Here is a 26,642-nt window from a genome sequence, read left to right as displayed (position 1 = left end):
TTTCCCTCTGATAAAGTATTGCATTTAGATCTGTTTCTGTTTTCTTTATCTCTTTGAAAGCTTTAAAAAAAAAAGGAAGTATTTTTGTGAATCTTGATAACAGGTAAGTTTTCAATGCAACTCCATAAATTCGAGCCAAGACAATTCAAGCAGATCTTGAGAATTTTCAGACTGTTATAATTTGAGATTAGTTGATAAGAGGATCCTGGAGCAGCTAAGACACCATGTTATTGGAACTATTTGTTTCTAATGTGCTGAGATGGAATCCAGGGTTCGTGTATGCAAGACACACACTTTATTACTGCCCAGCATGTGCAACCCTGAATGTCTTTTTATTAATCTCACACACGAAATACCACTTCCTAATTTAAAATTGATTTCTTGTTTAACCCACTAGTGTAGGAACATCAGGATGCCTTGGGCCTTAGATATTCATTAAATTTGATACTACAGGATGGGTTTTTATTAAAGGGTGTAAAATGCATTGATGAAACAGTGCCTGGGTTTTTCTATCACTTTCACAAAGCGAGGATGCTAATGGTTACATTGCCCAGACTCACTTCAAATCTACATCCTTCTTTGTCAGCCTCCCAAGTAGCTAACCTTGCAGACATTCCCCAATGTGGCCAGCCAGCAGTAGAGTGCCTCAACTGACTAGGTGGGACTTGACACAAAACGTTTTTAAGGGACAGGCTATGAGGCTCACAGAAGAGGTGGTCCTGACCAGTACTGGACAAGGTTGGGAGGGTTAACTCTGGAAGACAGTGACCAAAGATGAAAGGAAGACCTTGTTTGACTTTCCGTTGAAGTAGATGCTTTTACTAGAGAATGTTACTTGTAAGGAGAATGCATACCCTGGAGATAGGCAAAAAGTCCTAGGAATCCTTGCCTAGCCTCAGGAAATGTGCATGTGTCCGGCCACAGCAGCTAGGCTCCTAGAGAAGAATAGGGACGAGGGTCTTAGCAGAGCCTGCGACTCACACCCCCAGTTTTTCCAATCCCCTACCCTTACTCAAACATTCTCTGCTTTGCATTCCTCTTTGCATACACAGCAGTTGTTTCTCTGAGTTCATATCTTTCAAATAACACCTTGCAAAAACGACTAATAGCAACTCACATTGGTTTCTGATATTCTGTTTCTCACATGGATGCTTAAAGCCAAGAATCATTAGATTATGTAATTTTCCTCCCAAGTTATTGCAAGGGCTGTTTTTATAGCTGCTTTACCACTCCATAATGTGTATTTGAGATTCTTCCAGTCTCCAATCTTCATCCACATACTTAGACTTTAGATTCTTTCCCTCACAACACTTAAAAATATTGATTTTTCTTTTTCTGTTCTCACTGCTTTTATAAACTCCCTCACTTTCAAGTCCCATTTACTAGCTTATAAACATGTTCCAATTACAAAAGTAAAATGCATGAAATTTCTTGGATCTTAGAGTCCAGGTACTCATCTAGTAATATACTTCTTGCTTTCACCTTTGTCTCATCAGAAACAAACTTCTGGACTGAGATGACTCGGTGGGAAAAGAACTTGACAGGCAAGGCAAGCATGAGGATCTGAATTCGAGTCCCCAGAACCCATATTAAAGCTGGACACCATGGTACAGGCATGTGTGACTCCAACACTCCCATTAGGAGATTTGAAACAGGAAAACCCCCAGAGTTCATGGGCCAGCTAGCTTGGCCTATGCAGCAGTGAGGAAGAGGCTTTGTCTCAAACATGTTGGGAGGCAAGGAAGGACCAACATCACAGGTTGTTTTCTTACCTCCAAACGTGTGCTCTTGTATGTTCACATGCATGCATACACACCACACACACACACACACACACACACACACACACACACACACACACACACACAAAATCAGCAGCCTCCGCCTTTCTTTCTGCCTTTCGTATACCATAATGCATTCTGATGTTACTTTACCCTGCCCTGTTATGCCGAAATAGCTCTTCATAAGTTTATCAATGACTCTGTATAAGCTAACTGACTGGGCATTTTAAAGTATCTTCAACCCACTGTGACTGGAACACTAGCTAATGCTAAGTGCCACTGTGGAGGTCAAGGAGCAGAGACAAGAATCCTTAAGCTGCACTTTATTTAGAGAGCCAGAAAGCTGAGAAGGCAGAGGGCTAACATCCTAGAAAACTGTCTTCCATCTCGTTAGTATGTAGCAAATCTTTCTCTGTCCCTCCAGCCAGATCCCAAACACAAAGACTTATTATTAATTATTCAAGTTTGACTGATAGCTTAGGCTTGTTTCTAACTAGTTCTTATGACTTAACCCATTCCTATCTATCTATGTGCTGCCCTGAGGCTCATTTACCCCATCTATGTACTGTCCATCCTGCTTTCCTACTTCCTAGATGTCTAGCTAGGGACTCTGCCTTCTTCCCAGCATCCTGTCTGCCTGGAAATCCTGCGGAGCTATTGGCCGGTCAGCTTTATATTAAACCAATCAAAGTGACACATCTTCACAGTGTACAAAAAGATTATTCCACAACACTAGCCAGCAGATTACGTAGGGAAACCAAGCCAAGGACAAAGACAGTCAGTCATCCCAGAGCTCTGTGGGTGTTTAGGCTCAGATGTTCTTGAAACACTGAGCCTAGTAAGTGTCTGTTGGTACCAACCTTGCGCTCCCCCAAGATTGTTACTCGAAGTGTCAAATTCGTGAGATCTAAAATCTCTTAGGAGGTATGCCAGAGGCCATGACTGTAGGGGATTGTATTGATTAGGTTAACAGAAGTAGAAGATTCACCCACTGTGGGTGGTACTCTTCTTTGGAATGGGATCCTGGACTGCGTAAAATGAAGAAAATGGTCTGAACACTTTCATCATTCCCCACTCTCTGCCTGTGGACACAGTGTGACTAGCTCCCTCAGGGTCCTGCTGCCATGACTCCCCATCATGATGGACTGTATCCTGGGACTGTGAGTCAACAACCTTTTTCTCCTTTAAGTTACTTTTGTTGAGGTGTTTTCTCACAGCACAGAAAAATAATAAATACAAGTGGATAACTACGAGCAAATCATTAGCAGCATGGACATATGTTGGAAGACTTTTGCTGATTGGTAGAGGTTGAAGTCTCCTCATGGCCTGGCAGCTTGTCTCAACAGCTTGGCAACATGGGGCTCCCTCCCTCCAGCAGAACTTCCTGCCTCTACCTGCCTTTATGTGGAGAATGTCCCTGGGCCTGAAGGGCTGACCTTATCTGAAAGCTGTCTCTAAACCAGATGCCTGACTTATTTTTAGCTTGAACCCTAGCAAAGATCCTGCTAGAAGGTTCCCTTGCTGCCCATATGATGGCTAAGACTTGTGCTAGGAGCCTTATGATAGGAGCATGCCACTTAATGCAAGTTAGGGTTTGTCCCCAGGTTCCCCAATCCTATATGTTCCTTATACTCTGGAGTAAAGTTGATCTGATTCTCTGGTAAGTCTCCAGGAGGACTGTCTCAGTTCGTGCTCATGGGCCGAGCATACAAAGCTTTCTGTTGCCGCTACTGCCTCTTGCCCTCTCAACGTGGTGGCCGACAGGCCAAGAGAGAAGGAGGATCCACCACAGACATATTAAGCTGTTAATAACATGTACACAGAGATTCCTTTTTACAATGCTGAATACAAGAGGGCCCTTTACAATACAGAATATGAAAACTTCCCTATCTGACCCTTCTATCTCCGATCACGCTTAGACCTACGACACATCCTAGAAGTGTATATTCTTAGTTTTCCTATGGCATCTCTCTTCTCATTCCCTCCTGTGTCTCTCTCTTCACTGTCCCCTTTGTGGACCCCCGTTCCTGTCACCACATACATGAAAGCTGATTGAGGCAACCTTTTTCTTTCTTTTATATTGCACTGATTTATTTATTTGTGTGTCTTTGTGTGTATACATTGTATGTCTTTTCCTGGGGAGACGACTCACCCCAGACAGGAATGCCACAAGACAGGAATGCCACCAAAGTACAGATACCATCAAAATCCAACTTGGTGAACCAATGAGTTTTATTGGGGTTCCTTACAGGAATGTGAGTGGGGGGTCACTTACAGGAGCAGAAATGACTCAAAGACAGCTGTGTCACCAAAGCCCACCCCAGCATGAGTGTCAGCTCACAAAATCTGGGAAACCTGGAGCACAGTGCACAGCTGAAGGCAGCTGAACAGGTCAGAAAGAGTCCTTTCCAAATGGCTCCATTGGTCTGGGTTCCCAGGTAGCTTGGTTAGTCTTTGCTTCTTCTAGTTTGGCTGGCCACAGCTTCTTCCAGGCAGCTGTTGTCTCAATCTTCTTCACAGCTCGGCTTGTCTAAGAGTAACTCTCAGTAGTCTTTATATACTCTTGTGGAGGAAGGAGCCTAGTGAATCTGATCAGTTTCAGGGACTTCCTGAAGCTATTTTGAGTTGTCTACTTCCTGTCTTAAGAAGCATCCTTGCAGGATTGAATGTTTCAATCTTGGAGGAGACTGTTAACAATAGTCTATGCCCTGACATGTGTGTGGAGGCCAGAGAACAATTTGGGGGAGTCATTTCTCTCTTTCGACCATGTGGGTCCAGGGGACGGAACTCCAGTCATCATGCTTGACAGTAAGCACCTCTGCACACTAACTCATCTCACCAGCTCTCATTTCCTTCCTGTTTTCTCTCTTCCCGTGATGCCTTTCACATTCCAACTTCAAGTTCTATATGGAAGAAGTACCCACATTCACCCATCTCCACCTCGGCCCTCATTCTTTTATCTAGTTCTTCATTTGACAGATCCCAGAAAAAAAATATTTCTACCTGTCCAAAACTTATCTCATAATCTTGTTCCTCTGTGACTCCACGGTTTCAAATCATAGTTGCCAGACCAAAGCACCAGCTATTGCCAGAGACTGGGGAGTCATGAGAGATGTAAGTTCGTGGTCTTCAATCCAGATCTGCGGAACTAGAACCTGGACAGAGAGAAGACAGCAATCTGTATTTTTTCAAAACCCCTATGTAACTCAGATGCACAGCAAAATTTGGAAACCACAGGACTGTGGATAATTCACCCTGTGTCAGTCACAGCAGAGACTTGATCCCTGGAGGTCATAGTGACACTGGTTTCTTCCAAGCAGAGAGCTGACATTCTAAAGGACACAGAAGAAAAAAAAGTTCATTATTAAATACAACAAATACCCTGGAATAGGAGGGTTCAATTCTGCCTCAAAAGTGGTTGAGAAGAGTTCATCTAGAATAACCTTCCAAGTTTCTCTTCAAAGTTAAACTTATATGACTTAACCCAGGCTTTTTGTAATAATCCATCCAACACAGCAACTCTCAAATATAATTGGTTTCTGCTTAAAATATGTTTTCACTTTACCTTTATTGTGTGTGTATACAATGATCCTATTTCAATAACAATGAAAAATAAAGTATAATTCATACTAAGAATTGGAAGCTACAATGTGCTGAGGACATTCAAAATCAGTCCAGCTTATCCATCTAATCACAAGTACAAGCTCTCCCCAGGACTGGGATGTTAACACTTGGTTCTACTTTAATTACCTTCCGTTTCTAGGACACTCCAGATCAGTAGCATCTCCACCCTAATGCTTGGACTTTCCTGGTGTCTGGCTGTGTACTGCAGAACAGGGGGCAGTCTCCTTGAGGACCCATAGCCCCACAAAGCCATAAACCATCACAGGACAAAGTTGTTAATAGCAGTCTAAGTCAGCAAAGCATAAATCATCCTACCAGAATAGCCAAGTTTTAAATAAACATGACTGACTTCCAGAATGATCCAAGTGCCCAAAACGTAATGCATTGTTGTATACTTATTTTTTTTTTCTCAGCAAAGAATCACTTTATTCTTTCAGCAGAAAAAAGTATCTGGTTACGAGAAAGGGAACTAACAATCAATGGTATTGATGCCTTTTGTGTCCATTTCAATGTAACAGGCAAGATGTAGGGTATGCCTGCTTACCACAGGAGAAAATTGATTAGAGCATTCGATGTAGCAATATAAAAATAAAACACAGATTAAACGATACATTATGAAGGATTGATTAGTCCTGGAGTCACTTGAGGCAGTTTCAAGGAATGCAGACTGCAAACCCTGTAAACTGTGAACACGCCAACATAGTGTCATGAGTGTTGTGGCCCAGGCACCCACATGCAAGTTTCTCGGATGCTTGTGAGAAATCAGTTGAGTTGCATACATACCATTACCTTAAAACTCCAAGTGGGAGGAAATTTCATCTTGACCTGTACGGAGAATTCCTCCTGTGTGGAGTATCAGCATTGCACGAAGCCTTGGCCACAGAGTAGAAGGTGAGCTGAGCGACAGGAACACCAGCAGCCAGGAAAGCTACACTGGAGCTGCCTGTGCCAACGTGCTGAGTAAACTTCGGGGAGGCAATCGAAGATGTCACCTCCTAAACTGAGTCTTGAAGGCTGCGCGAGAAGATTCTTCTAGGCACCGGAGACAGAGGCGGACTCCAACCATGAGGAAACAATTTGTACAAAAAACACATTTGCCAGTGGTAGCAGCTATCAGGTAAACCAAGAAACAAGGCACATCATCACTTACAGTCTTCCAGTTGACCTCCATTTAGCTTTCACAAGCTGACACAGCATTCGTGAAGCAACCGCAAGTCTAGACAGGGCTGTCCTATAGTATGTATTAGGTGTGAATTTGACAAATGTATTAGTGAGGCACAAGTGCACCCCTAATACTCATGTGTGTGTATGAGATCATGCATATGTGTTGTTTTACTGGTGGCACAGAGGCTGCACCTGAATCTACTGCTGTCTCAGCTACCGACTGCAGCTCTGCAATGGCTGACCGCTACTCAGGCTAAGGTCTGGCAGGAGGACTTCTACCTATGTCCCGCCACTGCCACCAAATTTTTCTGTAACTAGGTCTCTATTATTCTTTATTTTACCAATAAAGACTCAGGACCCAGATGCTGGGGTGAAAACCTGCTAGCTCAGAGAGGCAGAAAAAGCACGTAGCTGCTTCCTCTTTTACTGCCTTCCAACAAAGAGAGCTTCTCTTCCGCTATCCCAAACCAAAAAGGACCACCAAACTCAAAGTCCCTCCCTACTACTTCCTGTGTGTCTCTCTATCCATCTCCCTTACTTCCACTCACTCTTTACGGCTTTTTTTTTCTGTCAACTGGTCACTTGCCCTGCCTGTTGATCTCTGGTTGATTTTATTTAATCTTTTAAAGGGGTGTGATAGGACTGAACCATGCCACAACTAGAAACAGGTTTTTCCAGTAAATAACGCAATCTCAGGGTTCACAGTGTGATCAAATATCCTGCAACACATATGAGCACATCCAGGAGCTTCAAAGGAAGCAATGGTGTGCATGGGCTTTGTCAGGGTCCCTGGCTAGAAGTATCATCAGCTGTCCAAACTCTACAGGAACTTTTCGTTCTCTCCCTGGCTCATAAGACTGTGGTTCAAGGCATTACATCATAGTTGGGATTCACATGCACCAAGGTAGCTACAAAAACCCAGTTTCTAAAAGTACAACTCAGAGCAAGCCATGTCGTGAACCAGCATCAGTTTGCTTGAAGCCTTTAGTCTACTGTCCAGAAGTGAGCTACGTGCCACTGTGGGGTTCCGTGAGTCCTCGCTGGGTTGGTGAAGATTCCAGGTACAAAGTCTTTGAGTTTATACTGATTGACTGCCTCTCTAAAATTGTCAGAAATCCTGACACAGTAGGTCACCTGAAGGGTCTACAAACACAAGGAGATATGTGGGCTTCCACCTGCAAACCAAAGGGATTGTGATCCTCGAAAGAGCCACACCCGTTCTACCACAGTTTGGAAGTCTTTTCACGGAAGCTGGGGGAAGATCATCAGCTACTCTGTTGCAATAACATTTTTATAAAATTCATAGTTAATTATGTAGAGTAGTCATGTCTACATAAAGGTGTTTAAAAAAACCAGACTACACATTGTCTCATGAATGCTTTGTTGAATTTACAAATGCTAAAATACGGCAATGTCTGAAAACCCTGACAGTGCATCTTGTTTCTAATGATAACCTTTGCTTTGCTTTATTTTATTAAAAATTAAATGTCAGTCTTGAGTAACACAGCTAGGGAAAGAGAGGCTGAGCTAAGAATAAAACCTTTTCACTAAAAAATTATTTTTCAAGACAAGGTTTCTGTGTGTGACAGCCCAGGCTGTCCTGGAACTTATTTTGTAGCCCAGGCTGGCCTCGAGCTCACAGAGATCTGCTTGCCTCTGCCTCCTGAGTGCTGGGATTAAAGGTGTGCGCCACCGCCCAGCAAAACCTGATTTTGTATTGTTACGTTTTTAGCACCTTCAACATTTCCATGATAAAGACTCATTGTAGTAAATCATACACAATATATACATACTTAAACATATTCAGACAGCTAATTTCCTTGTCTTTTCAAATGTTGCTTTAAATCCTTGTCTGGACATTCAAGTAAGAATATGGATGGAAACATGTTCCAGTTTCAAAGTGCAGTTACCACTCCTGAGTGCTAAGGATTATTAAAACATGGGGCTTCGGTGTGCTCATCTATAAAGTGCAAACAATATTTACACAGCATGGCGAGCCTGCACCATAAAGTGTTGATGCGAAAACATAGTTCTTATCCCAAATGGAGCAAAACAGTTTTTTTTCTTGAGCTAAATATAAGTGGCCATGGGTCAGGCACAGATTCAGATTGCTCCAAATAGCACATCTCAAGATGGAACAGATTCCCTTGTTTGTCTACATACATTTTTCCCCCTTTGGTTTTTCGAGACAGGATTCCTCTTGTAGTTTTGGTGCCTGTCTTGGCTCTCGCTCTATAGACCAGGCTAGCCTCGAACTCTGGCTCCGCTGGGATTAAAGGCGTGTGGCCACTGCCGCCATTCCCTTGTTTGTATAGTTAGGCAACACAAAGTCATAAATCAAAGGATTTCTTTTCCAAATATATTGGCGGGGACAGCAGGTGAGAAGTTTACAGTAATGTGGAGAAAACTGTGGAGCTTTGGATGTTATCTGATGACATAGCTTGGCTTTGGGTTAGCAGAAGCTTATCTGATACGTTTACCCATTCCAAAAGCTTTACCTTGTAGTCAAAATGAAGTCAGAGTTGGGCAGTGAGTAGGCTCTTAAGAGAACTAAAGACAATCCTACTGAACCTTGGCTCTGGATTTGCAACTCTTCATAGTCAGGAAGTGAGAATCAACTAGGAAGCCTTGAAGAACATTTAACTTTGGTGTGGCTTTCTTGGTGCAACTACATCACACGTGGGTCAAGAGGGTAATGAGTAGCATATAGTAGGTGCATAACCTTCTCCCAATCCACACAATGCAAAATGAATAACTAAAAAGTGGATTACTAAGGATAGAGAATGTTTATCCATTAGTTGTAAAAAAAAAATGGAACCATAAAATAAAACCTGGGAGCAATTTTAAAACTAAACGACTGCACAATATAACAGCACACCAATTTATGGAAATATAAACATAATTTTCTAATTATGTCGTCACTTTGAAAAAGCTCTTCTCATTTTTCAACAGTTCTTAAGCACATAATCATAAATGAAAGCTACACCCAATCATGTATGGCCAAAAGCAATGATAAGCTGGATAAGGTGGCGGACGACTTTAATCTCAGCACTGGGAAGGCAAAAGTAGGTGGCTCTCTGTGAGTTCACAGCCAGCCTGGTCTACAGAAGGAGTTCCAGGCTTGCCAGGGCTATATATTAAGACCCTGTATTTTCACACATTTTTTAAAAAAAGATTTTATTTATTTATTTATTATGTATACAATGTTCTGCCTGCATGTATGTCTGCAGGCCAGAAGAGGGCACCAGATCTCATTACAGATGGTTGTGAGCCACCATGTGGTTGCTGGGCATTGGACTCAGGACCTCTGGAAGAGCAGCCAGTGCTCTTAACCTCTGAGCCATCTCTCCAGCCCCGTATTTTCACACATTAAAAAAAAAAAAAAGGAAAGAGGGGGGAGGGGAGGAACAACACAAACAAAAAGTTGATCCACTGTCTAAACTGCACGTAATCAAACATACCCTATTATATTTGATATGGAGCTAGGTCCTTTTCCCGTTAAAGTAAAATGCTTGGTGTTGGGAGCAGGCTGAAAAGGACAGGGGGGAAAAACTTTCGAGACACAACTTTCTTGGAGCATCCACACCAAGGGAAAGCCGAGACCTCTCTAACCCTGAAACACTGAGGCTTCTCTGAAGAAAATCAAGTGGCCTTTATCTGCCGTTCATTGCTCTTGACCCGTCTACTCCTGCCCTAGGCCACAGAAATTTGCCCTTCCACGGTGACCCGCTGGTGGAAAGAGCACGCGCCGCCTCCACCCTGCAGCTGAAACCCTAAAACCCCGGGCTCGACCCGCCTCAAGCTCCTCCCGCGCCCGCCTCGCCCAAAGCTGTGCACATGCGCGTTCCAAGAGCTCCGCGCCCCCCCCCCACCCCCCTTGGCTGGGTCCGGGGAGTCCAGCTGCCACGCCGCCAGTCTTCCTGCCCTTACTTCAGGCAGTCAGCTTCACGGTCCCATAGTGCGCACGCGCCTGCCCGGCCATTTTCCGCGGGTGAGGCGGGGCCGTGGGCGGGCCCAAGCGGCTCGCGCAGGCTCGGAACATGCGCAGTGCGGCGACTGAGGCGCCAGCTGTCGACTTGGAGGTTCCGGGGGAGGGGCGCATGCGCGAGTGTACGCGTTGCCGGCGAGAGGGCAGCCCGACGACTCGGAAATTTGAATACCACAGTAGCATGGAGTGTGACCTCATGGAGACTGACATCTTGGAGTCGTTGGAAGATCTAGGGTAAGAGCGCGGGGGGCATGAGTGTCTCCAAGTTCACTCGGCGGGAGCCCTCGGGAACTCCTCGGGCGCCCCCGGCGGAGCCACCTGCCTCTCCACGCCGCACCCCGACTCCCGCTGTAGCTTCCCGCTGGCCCTGGGACCCCGGTGCCACGTCCACGCCTGCCCGGCCGGCTGGGCTCGGTCGCCCCACGTCCTCCCCGGTGCTCCCTCCAGCCCGGCTCCCCGCAGCGTGTGCCAGTCACGCGTGTCATTGTCTGGGCTCCGGTTCTCACCACCCCCACTCCCCGAGCCAGCTCCTCTTCTTGCCTCCCCGTCCTCCCACCCTACCCCCCCACTTTTTTTTTTTTTTTTTTGGTTTGCCAAAGTTGTCTCCGCTTTCCTATGTGTCTCCCCCAAGATTTCCCACTCCCGTCTTGAGCGTCTACCCCCACCCTACTTCTCTCTCTCTCTCAAAAAAAAAAAAAAAAAAAATGTTTGCTCAGTCATCTCTGCATGCACCTAGGCTTCCAAAGGCGCACGCCTGGGCGATGCAGCAGTCTCGCTAGCCGGCCCAGCTGTGCACCTAACCTTTCACCACCTGCCTTGGGAATCACCGACAGTGACTCCTGACGCCAGCACAGCCTGCTTCAGAAACTCCAGCATTCCAGGGCCGTCTTCACCCACCAAGAGTCAACATTCTTATTTTCCATCCTGTCTCTCCTCTGATAATTACCCAGTCATAAAAAGTCCTCCGTGTTTAGAACTTTGGAAATAAGGCTTATGTCCTTGGGTCACCCAGATCAAGGTACTCAAATTTGAGAACCTAGAATTTCTTGCTTTAAAAGTGATTCAAGAAAGAACAAGAAAAACGTGGGATTAAGTATTTGCCTGCAGGTAACTACTTGGGGGGGGGGCGGGGATCAGCACAGATTTAGCTAGTTGTTTTTTGGGGGGGTTGTTGTTGTTTGTTTCTTTTGTTTTTTGAGACAGGGTTCGCAATAACCTTGGCTATGTAGATCTGGCTCACTAAGATCCACCTGCCTCTGTCACCTGGGAGCTAGGATTAAAGGTGTGAGCCCCCATGCCCTGCTAATAGTTGTATTTTTAACTATAAATATATATATATTTTATTTATTTTTTTTTAATCAAAGCTTAACTTTTTTTCAGTGGCCTGGACATTCTTAAGAGAAACCTTTTTTTAGGGAAGGACACCTTGAGGTATCTTAAAGTCAACCCATGTAATAGCTTGGTGTGCTACTACTAGGTACTGTTCAGAAAGAAAGCATAGTTTCCTTCTTTCTTTGTTAAAGTGAAGTCACCATTATCATGTCTTTAAAACACGCTCTGTGAATGACCCAGACATTAGGCAACTTAGTCCTGCATTGAGCCATAAGTAAGTCGTATTCTGCAGAATGGGTGCTTTTAAATAGGCGTCTAAGGGTATTTTGCTGGCTCTGTAAACGCTTTTTGAGGGACACTTGCTGTGTGCCAGTGTGGGGCCTCCCTGGGGTGTAAGTTCATGTGGAAGGGAGGTTCACATCACAGCTCTGAGGAGGCTCTTTTCTCGATAAGTAAATGATGCTCTAGAAATGATTGACACTTAAGGTTAGTGTTGAAGGAGTGGATCAAGAAGAGAGGTTCGTTCTGGGTGGGTAAAGGTCAGTTGACCAGCAGCCATGGATGAAATTGCTTCCTATTCTTCTTTTAACTGAATGGTGTTTTTCTTGTCTGGCTTACTATAACTAATTATTCTTGCAACAGTTGCCCTCGAATAAATAGTTGAGGCGAATTGTAATAGAAACCATGGGGTTTTTCTGAAAGTTTAAAAAAATTGTAACTTAGTTTGGCTTCGTTCAAGTATTAAGTCGCCCTTAGTTGATTGATATGTATTTTTAAAGAAGTCACTCAAAATTGCAGTTGAATATTATCTTTTTTCTCTAACGTGGCACACAGTAGGAATTTAGTAGTTACTGTTGAATGAATGTGGAACACAAGGAGAAATTTCTGGGCCTGGGTTTTTAAGTGTCTCTACTATCATTTATTTATTAAGATATGTTGCATTGTGTGTGTGTGTATGTGTGTGCGTATATATACATATATATACACACACATATATACATATATTGTATATATATATATATATGCATGCATGTCAATGTATGCCATGTACATACCTGATACCTAAGAAGGGCAGAAGCAGGAGCCAGATCCCATAGAACTGGATTATATCTGTTGTTAGCTGTCCAGTGCGGGTGCTGGGAACCGAGCCCAGGCCCTTTGTACGAGCAGCAAGTGCTAGCCAGGTGTGATGTCTCACGCCTTTAATCCCAGCACTCAGGAGGCAGAGGCAGGTGGATCTCTGTGAGTTCCAGGACAGCCAGAGATACACGGAGCAACCATGCCTTGAGGAGGGGAAAAAAAAAAAAAAAAGAGCAGCAAGTGCTCTTAACTATTGAGCCATCCCTACAGCTCCCCAACTCCTTTCAATCTGGTTGCAGAATGATGTCTAATTTCTTTTATGTGTATGGAAGATTTTATTCTAATCCATTTCATACATAAGCATATTTTAAAGGAATCTCAACATGTAATTCCTCTACCATACCCATATCTCTAAATACCATGTTAAGCCTATTTAATGTGTCTTTGATAACAGTATTTTTATTCGATATTTCACTTAAAAGAATATAATCTTAAACTGTTAATTTTTTTTTTCTTTACGCTGGGAGTGGTAGTGCACATCTTTAATCCCTGCAAGGAAGAGGTGGGCAGATGCCTGTGAGTTCAAGGCCAGCCTGGTCTACATAGCAAGTGCCAGGATAGATAGGACTAGAGAGAGAGACCTTGTCTTTAAAAAAAAAAAAAAATTACATTTACTTACTTGTGTGCATTTGCGTCGTGTTCTTATGGAAGTCAGAGGCAAGTTTGCCTTGTACCACGTGGGTTCCAGAAATCAACTCAGGTCATCAAGCCTTGGTGGCAAGTGCCTATACCCACCAAGCCATCTCACCTGCCTGACAATATATAACCTAAGATTACTTGATTGACTGATGGATTCAGATCTTGCTAAGTTACCTGGGTTGGCCTCGAACTCTTGATTTCCCTGCTTCAGTTTCCTGAGTAGTTGGTATTACATGTATGTGCCACAGCACCCAGTCCTGATTACTCTTTAATTCTCATGCCTGGACAGCATGAGACCCTGTCTTTAATAATAAAATAAAAAAAAATCAACATATTTATGAAATAAATGATTACTTGGAAAGGTTCCTAAAGCAAATCACCAAAAATAAAATCTAATTGATTTTTGGAAAAAAAAATCTCTAGAGAAAGTAAGTTTTGCTTCTGACATGGTTGTTGTATGAGTACTTACTACTTAACCGGAGTTTAATGCTTAATCCAGTTACAGTACAAAAGTAAACCCCTCCCCTCTTCGGGCAGTGGTGGCACATGCCTTTAATCCCAGCACTCAGGAGGCAGAGGCAGGTGGATCTCTGTGAGTTCAAGCCCAGGCTTGTCTACAGAACGAGATCCAGGACAGCCAGGACTGTTTCACAGAGAAACCCTGTCCCAAAAAACCAAAAAAAAAGGAAAGCAGATCCTGCAGAAGAGCTTGCAGTGAATGTGTAGAAGTTGACATTATCTACTAATTCTTGGTTATGTTCATTAAGTATCTACAGATAATTGTGGGCTTTCCATGGAGAGGGGTTATTTTGTTTGTTTGAAGGGGACACTTTAAGACAGTGTCTCCTGTATCTTAGGCTAGCTTCGAACTGGATGCGTAGTTAGGAATGACCTTGAACTTTGGATCCTGATGCCTCTACCTCTGATGCTAAGATTACAAGCATATGCTGCCATGCCCCGTTTATAAAGTATTGGGATCGAAACCAGGGTTCAGGTGTGCTAGGCAAGCAGTCTCCCAGCTGAGCTGCATTCCCAGCCCTCACGTGTTTGTAGGCTTGAAGTGCAGTCTCCGTTTGGGCTGCTCGTTGGGTTGGCTTCTTTGTTGTTGTTTTGGTTTTTTTTTTTTTGAAAAAGATCTCACTGTGTAGATCTTACTATGTCCGCTAGGCAAAGATCCTTCTCTGTTTCCTTAGTGCTGAGGTTACAGACGTGTTCCACCATGCCCAGCTTGACTTCTTTTTCTTTATTTAAAAATTTTAATTTTTTTCTATGTGTATGGTATGACTTTGCCTGCATGTATATAGGTGTACCACATGTATGCCTTGTGCCTACAGAGGCCAAAAGAAGGATGGGATCCCCTGGAACTGCAGTTTCAGTTATGAGCTGCCATGTGGGTGCTGGGAATTGAACCTGGGTCCTCTGGAAGAGCAGCCGATGCTCTTAACCACTCAGCCATTTTTTTCTTGACTTTATTTTTCTAATGATATATTACAGTACACACACACACATATGTATGTATATGCAAGTTTAAAGGTTGGTGTTCATACTTTATTAAATTATTGCTTCTTTACATAAAAGAAAATAGATGAATTTTACCTGCAGCATACCGCGCCTTGCTTCTCTTCTAACATGTAGTTCCTTCTTCACAGTTACAAGGGCCCGTTGTTGGATGATGGTGCACTGTCACAGGCAGTCTCTGCTGGAGCCACTTCTCCTGAGTTTACCAAACTCTGTGCTTGGCTGGTGTCTGAATTAAGAGTACTCTGTAAACTAGAAGAAAATGTGCAAGCAACTAACAGTAAGTAAACCTTCACATTTTAAAAAATAAAATCGGGGCATTCTGAATTTCATTATTAAAATTGAAGCTAGCCGGGCGGTGGTGGCGCACGCCTTTAATCCCAGCACTCGGGAGGCAGAGGCAGGCGGATCTTTGTGAGTTTGAGGCCAGCCTGGTCTACAGAGCGAGATCTAGGAAAGGCGCAAAGCTACACAGAGAAACCCTGTCTCGGAAAAAAAAGAAAACAAAAACAAAAACAAAAACAAATAAAATTGAAGCTAAAATGTCCAATGTTTTTTTAGCCATAAAGAAACACGTCAAGGCCCTGTGCTCCCCAGCATGAGCACGCACATACACACACACACACACACACACACACACACACACACACACACACACACACACACTGCTTTTTGATGTTGTTTTCAAGGATAAAGTAACTCTAAGGCCACTGGATAAAATATATGCAGAGACTGAGAAGATCCTTTTACCGAAACAGAGTCAATAGAGTTCAAATATGAACTATATGTGCTTTCCATATTTGTTTCGTTTTTTAACAGGATCTCATGATCTTTCTGCCTCAACCTGCTGAGTGCTGGGATTATAGGCATGGGCTACATTGTCTGTGTCTTGTGAAACGTGAATTGTGAGATCCTGGATTGGTGGCTGGTAGAATTTGAGATGTTCTTCTTTTAGGTCTGCCAAATTCCAGAACCATGTAGAGTATGTAAAGTGTGTGCATTTTAATTCTCCCGTTCTTGGGAAGATTGGGGATACTCCATTAGGCTTCTTTCATATCCTTGGAACCCACCATTAGGTACATCACAACCAGGTGCAGCACCCCCAGATTAAAGGGTTGAGAGCACTTTTACATTTGCCAGTTTTTCTCAACATTTACCACTGTTTGTTGACTCTGAATTCAGAGCTTGGAACCTGACACTCTACCTTCTGCTCCCTCCTGCCATAGGTAAAGCTCTAATGGATAGCAAATAAGAACATCTGCCTGTTAGCGTACCCTTGGGACAGTTTCTCTCCACATAATCCTATTTTGAAGAGCTCACTCTTGCTTGCTTGTGTGTACTTTGTTTCTTGGTACTTTGGTCTTGCTGAGACTCAGACTTGCCTCTCATAGCTCAGGCTGGTTTGAGGAAATTTTACATCAGCCTCCTAAGTGCTGGGATTACGCACCTAGCTTGTTAGTATATTCAATATGTGCAGGTTGGTTGTATCCAATTCTAGAAAGGGGTAGTAGAGAGAGGGAGGAAGGGATAGAGTATGTGTGTATATATGTTGGGAGTTTAACCCAGTACCTCATCAGATCAGGACCTGGACCACTGGGCCACATCCTAGCCCACATCTTACCAATTCAATTAATAAGGTCTGCTGTCATAATAATGATAGCAGACATTATATTTATACCTTTATTCAAAGCAGTATACACAGGTTAACTCATTCAGACCTCAGGGCAGTTCTGTGAGTTAGATTTTATTAGTCTTACACATTGAGTGACAAAAGCCCATAAAAGTTAAATACATTGCCTGGGGTCACATAACCAGGATACAGTCCAGGAGAAGGTTGAAGAACCAGTGTCTTTAACCACTTGGTCACTTACTGTATCGGAAATTGTAGAAACCTTTGAAAATACTGGATAGGATACTGTTCTTAACTGGGGTCATAGAGAAGTCAACACCTAAACAGATAAGACGGTGTGGTTACTCTGCTTGTGTAGAGGGAGGGCACCCTTAGCATAGGCTTCCTCACCTCCCCAGCTGTCTGTAAAAGAGCCTGTGGAACTCTGGGATGATTTGATCACAGCTGATGAAACACTGGTGTGCTCTCCTCTCTTCCACCTTCGGGTTGACAAGTCACAGTTGGGTAAACATGTGGTGAGAAAATGGACTTGGGTCTTAAAAATGACTCCCAAGACGCCCTAATGTCTACCCACCTGTGGTACTGAGTAGAGAAGACTGAAAGCAGTGGAGACGACCTCACGTCCCCTTTGACTTACCCACTAAACCTCAAACTTTCTTTTGCACGTTATTGGAATCTCAGAGCTGTCAGTCACCACATTTGCTGCCTTCCGGTTTCAGTTACCTGGGAATGTTAGCGACAAGTGAGACAACTGGTGTTTGCTACAGTAATTAAGCTCTTGCCCTGATGGTTCTCGGGGGAAGAAATCAATGAGTGTGAGAGGGCTTGGGGGAGGCCTGCGGAGGAGAAGCCCACTGGGCTTTGATGGACGAGAGAGGTTTGCTAGTAAAAAGTGTAGCCGCCCTGTCTGTCATTCACACTTAGAGCTTAAATAAAGGCCCCAAAGTAGAATGGAGACAGGCTTTCCTGGGACATTAAGGAGAGAGGTGTGGCCCAGGAGAGCAGGTATTTGTGGAAGTGGTGCTTAGATGGTTGTGATTGGATGTACTGGCACGCTTGAACAGTTGGGAAGCGTCTTTAGAAGCAGGCAGGAAAAACTGGATGAGGTACAAGGTAGGTGCCGTTAAAAACTCTCAGGTAGGGTTGGTGAAGTGTGGCTCAGCAGGAAAAGCAGTTGCCATGCCAGCCTGGTGACCTGAGTTTGGTCCCTGCCACCCACAATAAAGGTGGAAGGAGAGACCCGACTCCATAGAGTCTTCCTGACCTCTGCACCTTTGTGCTGCCCACGGACATCACACACACAAAACAATACATAATAATTTTTACTGGTCAAGTAAGGAGCTAGCCCATTGCATACCATGAAAGTGTTCTGCAGTGGTGTGAGAAAGGGTGAATCAGGAAGAGCTGGGGCAGGAAAAGCCCAGTGAGACTTCCACCCTGTGACTGACGCTGTCGAAATGATTTTACTCCAAGGTCCAAGTGAAGCTGAAGAATTCCAGCTTGAGGTGAGTGGGCTGCTTGGGGAGATGAACTGCCCATATCCTTCTCTGACATCTGGGGATGTAACCAAGCGCCTTCTTGTTCAGAAGAACTGCCTCCTCCTGCTCAGTAAGTTCACGGTTACTAGAATGTAGCTCTGCTCTGTTTTCCTTGAGTAATGTGTGGATTGTTCGTGTTGTAGTTTGCTTCATTGTGACTTGAGTTCAGATCCTGTTTTTTTTTTTTTAAAAAGAAGACTTCACTGCATTTGCAGCTAGAAGCTGGTGGATGCATGCACACCCGTGGCACTCTGTTTTGATAACTGTTGCTCTTTCCTGGCCTCCGCTTTGGTGTTCCCCTAGCTGAAGTGCCTCTCCTGCTGTGACCAGTAGAGGTGCTGGGGTGCCATGCCAGCATGTCACCGTGAGCCTTTTCTAGACTAAAAGCACACATTTAAATAGATGGGCCAGACCGTAGAGGGGAGAAGCAGTGCGTATATGATGATAATGTAGAAGTGTTTTCATTTACTGCTGATTCTCTGGATTGGTAAATGGGGTTTGGTTTGGTTTCTAAGCAGACAGGATCAGGACTTGAATGGTTACTCACTGATCATTCTGGGGAATCATTTTTTTATGAAAAGTTCTTTCCTTCCATGTCTTTTAAAAAGATACTAATAACTCTCTCTTTTACTGAAATACAGTCAGTAGACTCATAAGTTGTATTGCCGTGTATAAACTTCCAGTAAGCCCAAGCAGTGATCTTAACTCAGATGCTGGGTGGCATTCTGGAATTCAGCTGCATTTGGCTGTGCTTAACTGAGTGTCCTATAACGAGCGTAGTCCAGGGAGTTTCTTTGTTTTTGTAGCTGTACTGTGGTGTCTGAAAAACACTAGAACCCCACTTTTGAAGGTTTATGTTTTTTATTTATTTTATTTTTGTTTTAGGGGAGAAAAATGTGTTGCAGCTATTATGCCTAGGTACTAAAAATTTCTGCAGTTACTTAACATTGTCCAGTGTTTGTTGCTGGGAATATATGCACGCAGGGTCAAGACTTGCTTTGGATACTGATGTTTCTTTCTATCTAGCTTTTGTCCATTCATTCAGTCTTCTTCAGATTGTGACTGACCAAGCAGCAGCGGTCCAGCTGATTCTAATCTGTGGTGTGGCTTATCCTGACCAGTCGTGCTTGCCACTTACCCTATCGACATAGGAAGCTGACCACTGTTCTCACTGCTCGGCAGTGACCCTGGATGGCTGAGTCTTCCACAGACTCAGAGTTCAGCCTTTTCCTCCTGACACTTAAGAAAACCACACTGACTGTAAACTTTCATAAAGTGCCTTTAACTCCTTGCCACTTTGCAAGCAGACTGTACTAACTGTTTTGGAATCAGGGTCATAATTACAAACTTCCCTTTTATGAGCCGATACCCAAAGAGCACATCAAGAGTATGCAACCACGTGCTCCCGTAAATAACTGAAGCAGCTAAGGTTACTTGCTTTTTATGTCCTTCCCAAGTGCTCACCTGGTCCCTTTTCTTTCTGCTTGTCACCGCAGCCTGCCTTCCTCAACATCCCCCTTTCATTGTGGTATTTCATACACGTGCTCATGGCTGCTCACTCTGTAATTACTTCTCATCTTGCCAAGTGTCACTTTTGTCGCATCTTGATGCTAGGATTTTCTTCTTCCAGCTGCCCGCCTCACTAATCTGAACTGCTTAGCTCGTTCTCCTTTAAGAGAAAAATAAAGGGACTTTATTTGAACTAGCAGAATAGAATAGTCTTTGGAGGGACTCAGGGCTGTTTACTGGCCTTTTATGGTTTTCAGTGGATACTCCTGTGTAAGTTAAGTCAGGCCTGAGTTCCTAATAGATGGAGGGGGGAGGTATTTTGATTCTTGACTAGATTGTCAGGAGAGATCATTGTTGGTTTGAGTTTTCTTTTTCATGGTGTCTCCAGTGCCGTTCTAGTGCTTTGAACAAGTGCTCTAAAGTTTGTTGATGTGATGATGGTTTTAGTTAAGTTCCTGGATACCTGAACTAGCTCATCCCAGATTTAAACAACCAGTGTATTATTAAATCATGTATGGTTTTCTAGAACAAGGGTTGGCAAACTTCCTTAAAGGGCCAGACAGTAAGTAATCCTGGCTAAGCAGACTATGGGATCTTAGTGGCAACTACCCAACTTAGTGTTTGGCAGGAAAGCAGCCATTGACGTATGAGGGAGCAAGTGGGACAGGCCCCTGGCAAAAACCTGTTTACAACAGCATTAGTTATTTTCATAACCACCAGTGTTACTGTTCTCATTGTCTTAACACCCAAGTACAGCTTGCTACATGGAACCTACCAAGATTTATTAAAGCCACATGGAATGGCCTCTGCAGGAACTAGCTGTGTTTACTACTTTAGAACAGGAATTGGTGGCTTCTTAGAAGTGACTTAACAAAATCATGACCCCCTTGGCTTCGGCCTATTGTCCTGGGGATAGCAAGGGAGGTATTCAAGCTGATCACACTTTGGTATTTCTGATAGGATCGAATGACCTAGAAAATACCTTTCAAAAGAGTACAGTCTAACTTTGCTGAAGATCAGAAATCCTGTGATTTAGATGGAAGTGTCTTTGGGACAGATACAGGAATGTTATTCAGTGTTTAGTTAGGCCTTCTGAATTACCTGAGAATGTGGCCCTCATTCTACTAGGCTAAAACAACTCACAAGGGGACGACACAACACAAAGGGAATACTGACAGAAAGTGACTTGAGAGCCCGAAGGGACAGCTCCCAGAGTAGAGGCTCTTCCCACCGAGACCGTCAGAGCTCAACGCCTGACCCACACAGTTAAAGAGAACTAATGACTTGCAGTGAACTCCATACACGTGCTATGGTGTGCACACGCATAGACACACACATGTGACAAAATACTGAAAAGCAGAAGTAATTTGGAAGTTTCATTGTTTTGTGGGGGGAAAGGTGAGGAATGTGGAGAGAAAGGGCAGATGGGAAGGATAAAGATGAAGGAGCACCCCCAGAGTAACGTAAGGCTATGGGAGAATGAGAGGACCTTTAGGAAGACCAGTGCCTTCATACAAACGTTTCATATCAGTTCCAGACAGGCTAAGTACTAGAGTGGGCAGGGCAGTTTTGTTATCGTGCTTAGAAGTGGCTCAAAGTCAAGAATCATTGAAAATGTCTTGTCACCTTGTGCAAGATTTTTAAAAGACGCCAACCCCTGTTCTAAAGGTAGCATGGTTGAATTCAAGGTGTGATCAACCTTGGTCTCTGGTTTCAAAATATTGCCTAATTTTAATTAACCTGTAAACAGTGCATAAATGCCTGAGTCACATAAGCAGTGCATATGTTATGTCATTAGCAGGTAAAAGTGATTTTCATTTCTTGTTCTATCCATTCTTGCAGCTTTAAAAGTTACGTATCATTAGGTCTATAGAGTTGTAACTCCAGACTTACGGCTATTAACTGTAGTATCTTATTTTGAAATCTTATTTTGTTTACTTCAGCATACCTCATCTCAGAACTAGAAGCTGCCAGAATGCTCTGTGTGAATGCTCCTCCAAAAAAAGCTCAAGAAGGAGGCGGTAGTGAGGTCTTTCAAGAGTTGAAAGGCATATGTATTGCTCTAGGAATGTCCAAACCTCCAGCCAATATAACTATGTTCCAATTCTTCAGCGGGATTGAGAAAAAAGTAAGACCTTTAGTACCGATTGTAGCGTATTAAAGGCATAGTCCTACATTTGTTTGAAATGAAGCATTAAGTTTATTTCTCTTAATGGGAACCTAATGTACATATTAATAAGGAATGTTAATAAATGAGTTTTGGGTTTTAAGTCCTAGATATCTTAAAGAGAAATTAATATTTTAGTGGGCTTTTTGCATTTGTTATTTTTAAGACATTGACATGTTTCTTTTCAAAAACCAAAACAATACTTTGGTTTAAAAACTGAAGTAAGCTAGCTATAATGTAAAAATATTTAAGATTCTTAAGACCTTACTAAAATGATTGAACTTTGAGGCGATATTTTCAGTTTTTATCTTTATTACTATGCTTCCCTGACTGGACAGACAGGACATTAATAAGTTCTGTTTTCTAATCCAGTTGCTTTGGGTCTATATATTCCAACTAGCAGACTCGATTTGCTGGCTATGAACTTAATTTAGTGTGTGAAAATAGAATCATTTTTATGTCACACATTATCAACAGAATACTGATTTATATCTATATATATGTAAATGATTAGGAACAATCAATTTTCATTTAAAAATGGATGAGTAAAAGAAAATGGTGTTTGTTGTATAAAGTCACTTCCTGTCTCACCGTGGGGTGAATGCTGTGGGGGCACGACAGTGTGTCCGTAGTCCGTATCCTCTGTGTTCATTCACCCATTCAGCTAATGCTCATTCAGTGCCCACTGTGTCCGGCACAGTTCCAGGTCCAGTGAAGGATCCATGCTTCTCTAGGCACGGAGGACGAGACAAGCCAATGTCTCACCTCATGGGTCTTTGCCGCCTCCACCTTTGCCTCTGTCAGGAGTCTTCTTTTGATGGCAAGATATGATGGGAGTTGGGAAAGTGAGCAAGATACGTGTTACTTGTAGTTTTTGTTTTTTGTTTTTGTTTTTTTTATTCATTCATCTATTTTTGTGTCAGTTAAAGGAAACATTAGCAAAAGTTCCACCTAATCATGTGGGAAAGCCGTTGTTGAAGAAGTCGATGGGACCAGCCCACTGGGTGAGTTGCGATCCTCCTGCGTCAACTTCCTAAGGAACTGTCCTTTATGTCAGCGCCCGTAGCCCAGGTTGGCCTCACACTTGCGGCGGCGGTTGCCTTGCCTCAGCCTTCCAAGTACTGTGATGACACCTGACTTAATTATACTCTGATTTGCGGTTTGCCACGTGGACAGCCTTGAAATCATTTCGGGGAACCTCCATTCTGGAAAAAAAATTTATTTGTGTATGATTCAAAGCCCTTACTTCATAATTTGTAAATATTTCATGCACTTATTAGATAAATTGAAGTTTGGTATGACGGAAACATTTTTCTAGTTGCCAGATGGAGCCAAACCAAACCTGACTGAGCTGAACCAACCTCACACAGTGAATTATGGGAAAGCTAAATGGAAGTTTTTGGCTTTATATCTATTATTGGTTTGAGACTAACTTTCCTGCCCTGTCACTTTATCAACTGTTCTATGTTAGCCAGTGGGAAGGCCTGCGTGTGCCGAGTGCTGGGGAGTCACTGTGAAAGCAGCGGGCGGTTTGCTGCCTTAGGAACAGGGCATCGAGAACAAGCGCGTGGGTCAGTTCTAACTGCTTTCTTCAATGTTGCCTCAGGAAAAGATAGAAGCCATTAACCAAGCCATAGCCAATGAATACGAAGTCCGGAGGAAGCTGCTGATCAAACGTCTGGATGTCACCGTGCAGTCCTTTGGCTGGTCTGACAGAGCTAAGGTACACGAAATCATGGTCTGCGGCCACAGTCCCTAAAGCCCTGGGAGGAAAACTTCCCATAAGCCTCGTGCTGTGTCAACACCTCTGGCAGCTGTGTTTGTACAAGATAGTTCCTCAGTGCGGAACCAGCATTAACCCTTGTCTTTGAACACTTTTGTCCCAACAGAGTCAGACAGAAAAATTAGCGAAGGTTTACCAGCCAAAGCGTTCAGTCTTGTCTCCTAAAGGTAACATTTCCGTTGCTCATCTTTTGGCCGCCAGACAAGACCTGTCAAAGATTTTAAGGACAAGCAGCGGGTCCATAAGAGAAAAGACTGCCTGTGCCATCAATAAGGTGAGTAGAATACTCTGATTTTCTTTCACATTTGTCTGTCTGTCATGAGATGTCTACAATGCCTTTCTTACTCCATAGGTCCTGATGGGCAGGGTGCCTGACAGAGGCGGCCGACCCAATGAGATTGAACCTCCGCCCCCAGAGATGCCTCCGTGGCAGAAGAGACAAGATGGCCCTCAGCAGCAAGCAGGAGGCCGAGGAGGAGGGAGAGGTGGCTATGAACATTCCTCATATGGAGGACGAGGAGGTCACGAACAAGGAGGGCGAGGTGGACGTGGTGGCTATGACCATGGCGGCCGAGGGGGAGGAAGAGGAAATAAACACCAAGGAGGCTGGACAGATGGAGGGAGCGGAGGTGGAGGTGGCTACCAGGATGGCGGTTATCGAGATGCAGGCTTCCAGCCCGGTGGCTACCATGGCGGCCACAGCGGCGGCTACCAAGGTGGAGGCTATGGTGGTTTCCAAACAGCTTCCTATACAGGAAGTGGGTACCAGGGCGGTGGATACCAGCAAGATAATAGATACCAAGATGGTGGGCACCATGGGGATCGAGGCAGTGGTCGTGGGGGAAGAGGTGGTAGAGGAGGCCGAGGTGGACGTGGAGGCCAGGGAGGAGGCTGGGGAGGAAGAGGAAGCCAGACTTATCACCAAGGGGGCCAGTTTGAACAGCACTTCCAACATGGAGGATATCAGTATAGTCATTCTGGATTTGGACAAGGAAGACATTATACTAGTTGAGGCTACCGAAACTTACATTTTGCTAGAGCTCAAGTAATAGAAACTTAGTTTCAGAATTCTGAATCTGACATCTCTTTTGAATGAATGTAAGACCACGGGTGGCAGGCATACTCCTGCTTGGGACAACCATTTGTCGATCTTCATTCAATTCTCTCTTTTTATTATTAAACAGTTTTACATAACACTGTTTATTTAAGAAACATATCTCTCCTTTCTATGGAAAACAAATTTTAAAGGCAATTTAAATTGCCTTCAATTGACCAGTAGACTAATCCAGTTAGAACATACATGCTTTTTTTGAAGAAATTACTTGAATAAAAGTTTTCATGTTTTCAATATGCAAGTTTTGAAAATGAGGATTTGCCTAGAATTTTTTTATATTTACTGCTGGGAAACTTTCCTCATATTAACAACCCATGTGTGTTTTTCGTAAACTTATCTTCTGATGTCTGTTCTCCAAGCATAGCTCTGCCCCTGATTGGCATTTTATTCAGAGAGGTTTTGTCACATCACTTTGTGACAGAGCTGTTGGGTTGGTTCCTATTACATGAGCTCTTTTGCAGATAGCACATTCAGTAGCCTTATTCTGTTGGTGGAATACTGTACCATATGCTCCTCCAAAAACCATGAACACGGCCAAAATCCGTAAAGACGACAAAAGCGAACTAAGTCGTGAACTATAGTATCTGTAGGCACTTAGTAAGTATAGCAACTCAAACAGACCTGCATCCATCGGAGACAGAGTTCCTCCTTCAACCTTGTTTTTACTTGAAATGGGCTAGAAGAACGGCAAGCAGAAATCTGTTTGACGAAGGAGTTAACGCCACTGGCTCCAGCAGATCTTGCTTTAGGCAGGAGACCTTTTTTGTGATGGAAGTGCACTACAAAGTCAGATCCAGTCCTGCTCAGCGCAGGAGGCCCTTTATTATTGCTGCAGAAGACAAAAGCCTGGCTGAAATGCTCTCCACATCCTTTACTGAAACCACACCATGCTTGCTGCCGGGTTTTTGTTATGTAAACACGTCAAGCTGTGAAGGAAAGTGGCTGGAGGTGTGTTTGTGGGAGAGGTGAGCAATAAAGTACCTGTACATTCTCTCCTTGCTTTGAGAGTTTTATTTTAGCTGTTTTTCACACCAAATTGTTGTGGATATCTGTGTCAGGCTTGTGGCCTAAGGCTTCTGTTCCCAAGGGGTGTTTTCTTAAGTTGAAGGTAGCCTTTTTTCTAGTTGAAACAAATTGGGAAAACAAATTAGCTATTTATGAATTTACCTTATTTATGACAGTATGGCTAGAAAGCTTCACTCTAATTCTGTCCACTGGGTGTAGCTGTTGCTACACATGTTAGGCAAGATACATTAATGTTCCTCCCTAATCTTTGAGAGGTTTGGTTTTCCATTCTTCCTAAAAAAAAGTGAGTGAGACTTGGTTTTCTTAAAGTGAAGTGAAAAATACAAAGATATTTATTGGAAGAGAAATTGTATCTTCTAAGTGGAAATGCTTAGAAGTTAATTATGGTCTGTGTATGTATGATGTATGTGTGTGAGTGGTGGCATGTGTGTTGAGGTCAGAGGACAACTTTCAGGAGTTGGTTATTTCCCTCTATAGAGGGACTTGGGGATCAAACTCGGGTAGTCAGGCCTAGGTAGCAAGTACACTTTCTTTGTGCGATCTCACAAGCCCTAAAGCGGATGGTAAAACCAAAGTGTGTCTTATCATTAGAAATATTTTACTATTGAAATAAAGACTTACTGGTAAGTCAGACCACCCTCAAAAGACCACCGTGATTCTTTTAATACTCTTAGCAAATTTTCATCTAG

The 26,642-nt window shown here is 43.5% G+C and overlaps 1 protein-coding gene and 1 long non-coding RNA gene across 4 annotated transcripts; one reads left to right on the top strand and one right to left on the bottom strand.

Annotated features, from left to right (window-relative positions):
- Nucleotides 1-3,995: 3,995 nt before the first annotated feature.
- Nucleotides 3,996-9,947, bottom strand: LOC128115525 (uncharacterized). Of its 2 annotated transcripts, none has more exons than XR_008220197.1 (2): nt 6,189-9,947; nt 3,996-5,113 (listed from the first exon to the last, which is right to left on the bottom strand). It is a non-coding gene; the product is annotated as an uncharacterized LOC128115525 (long non-coding RNA). The 2 variants fall into 2 exon arrangements; XR_008220196.1 differs by having other exon boundaries at nt 6,195-9,947.
- A 690-nt stretch (nt 9,948-10,637) lies between these two features.
- Fam98a (family with sequence similarity 98 member A) lies at nt 10,638-25,918 on the top strand. Of its 2 annotated transcripts, XM_052746292.1 has the most exons (8): nt 10,638-10,791; nt 15,318-15,466; nt 18,290-18,424; nt 21,807-21,991; nt 22,954-23,034; nt 23,637-23,753; nt 23,920-24,087; nt 24,166-25,918. In XM_052746292.1, exons 1-8 carry the CDS (start codon nt 10,670-10,672, stop codon nt 24,823-24,825), a joined length of 1,617 nt encoding a protein of 538 aa, XP_052602252.1. In that variant the 5' UTR covers nt 10,638-10,669; the 3' UTR covers nt 24,826-25,918. The 2 variants fall into 2 exon arrangements, with proteins under 2 accessions (XP_052602252.1, XP_052602253.1); XM_052746293.1 differs by lacking the exons at nt 10,638-10,791; nt 15,318-15,466; nt 21,807-21,991 and having other exon boundaries at nt 18,311-18,424.
- Nucleotides 25,919-26,642: the final 724 nt, after the last annotated feature.

The sequence above is a fragment of the Peromyscus californicus genome, unplaced genomic scaffold (genome assembly GCF_007827085.1).
Source record: "Peromyscus californicus insignis strain IS unplaced genomic scaffold, ASM782708v3 Scaffold_1__1_contigs__length_55948999, whole genome shotgun sequence".
Taxonomy (NCBI): Eukaryota; Metazoa; Chordata; class Mammalia; order Rodentia; family Cricetidae; genus Peromyscus; species Peromyscus californicus.
This window is presented reverse-complemented; position numbering and strand designations above follow the sequence as displayed.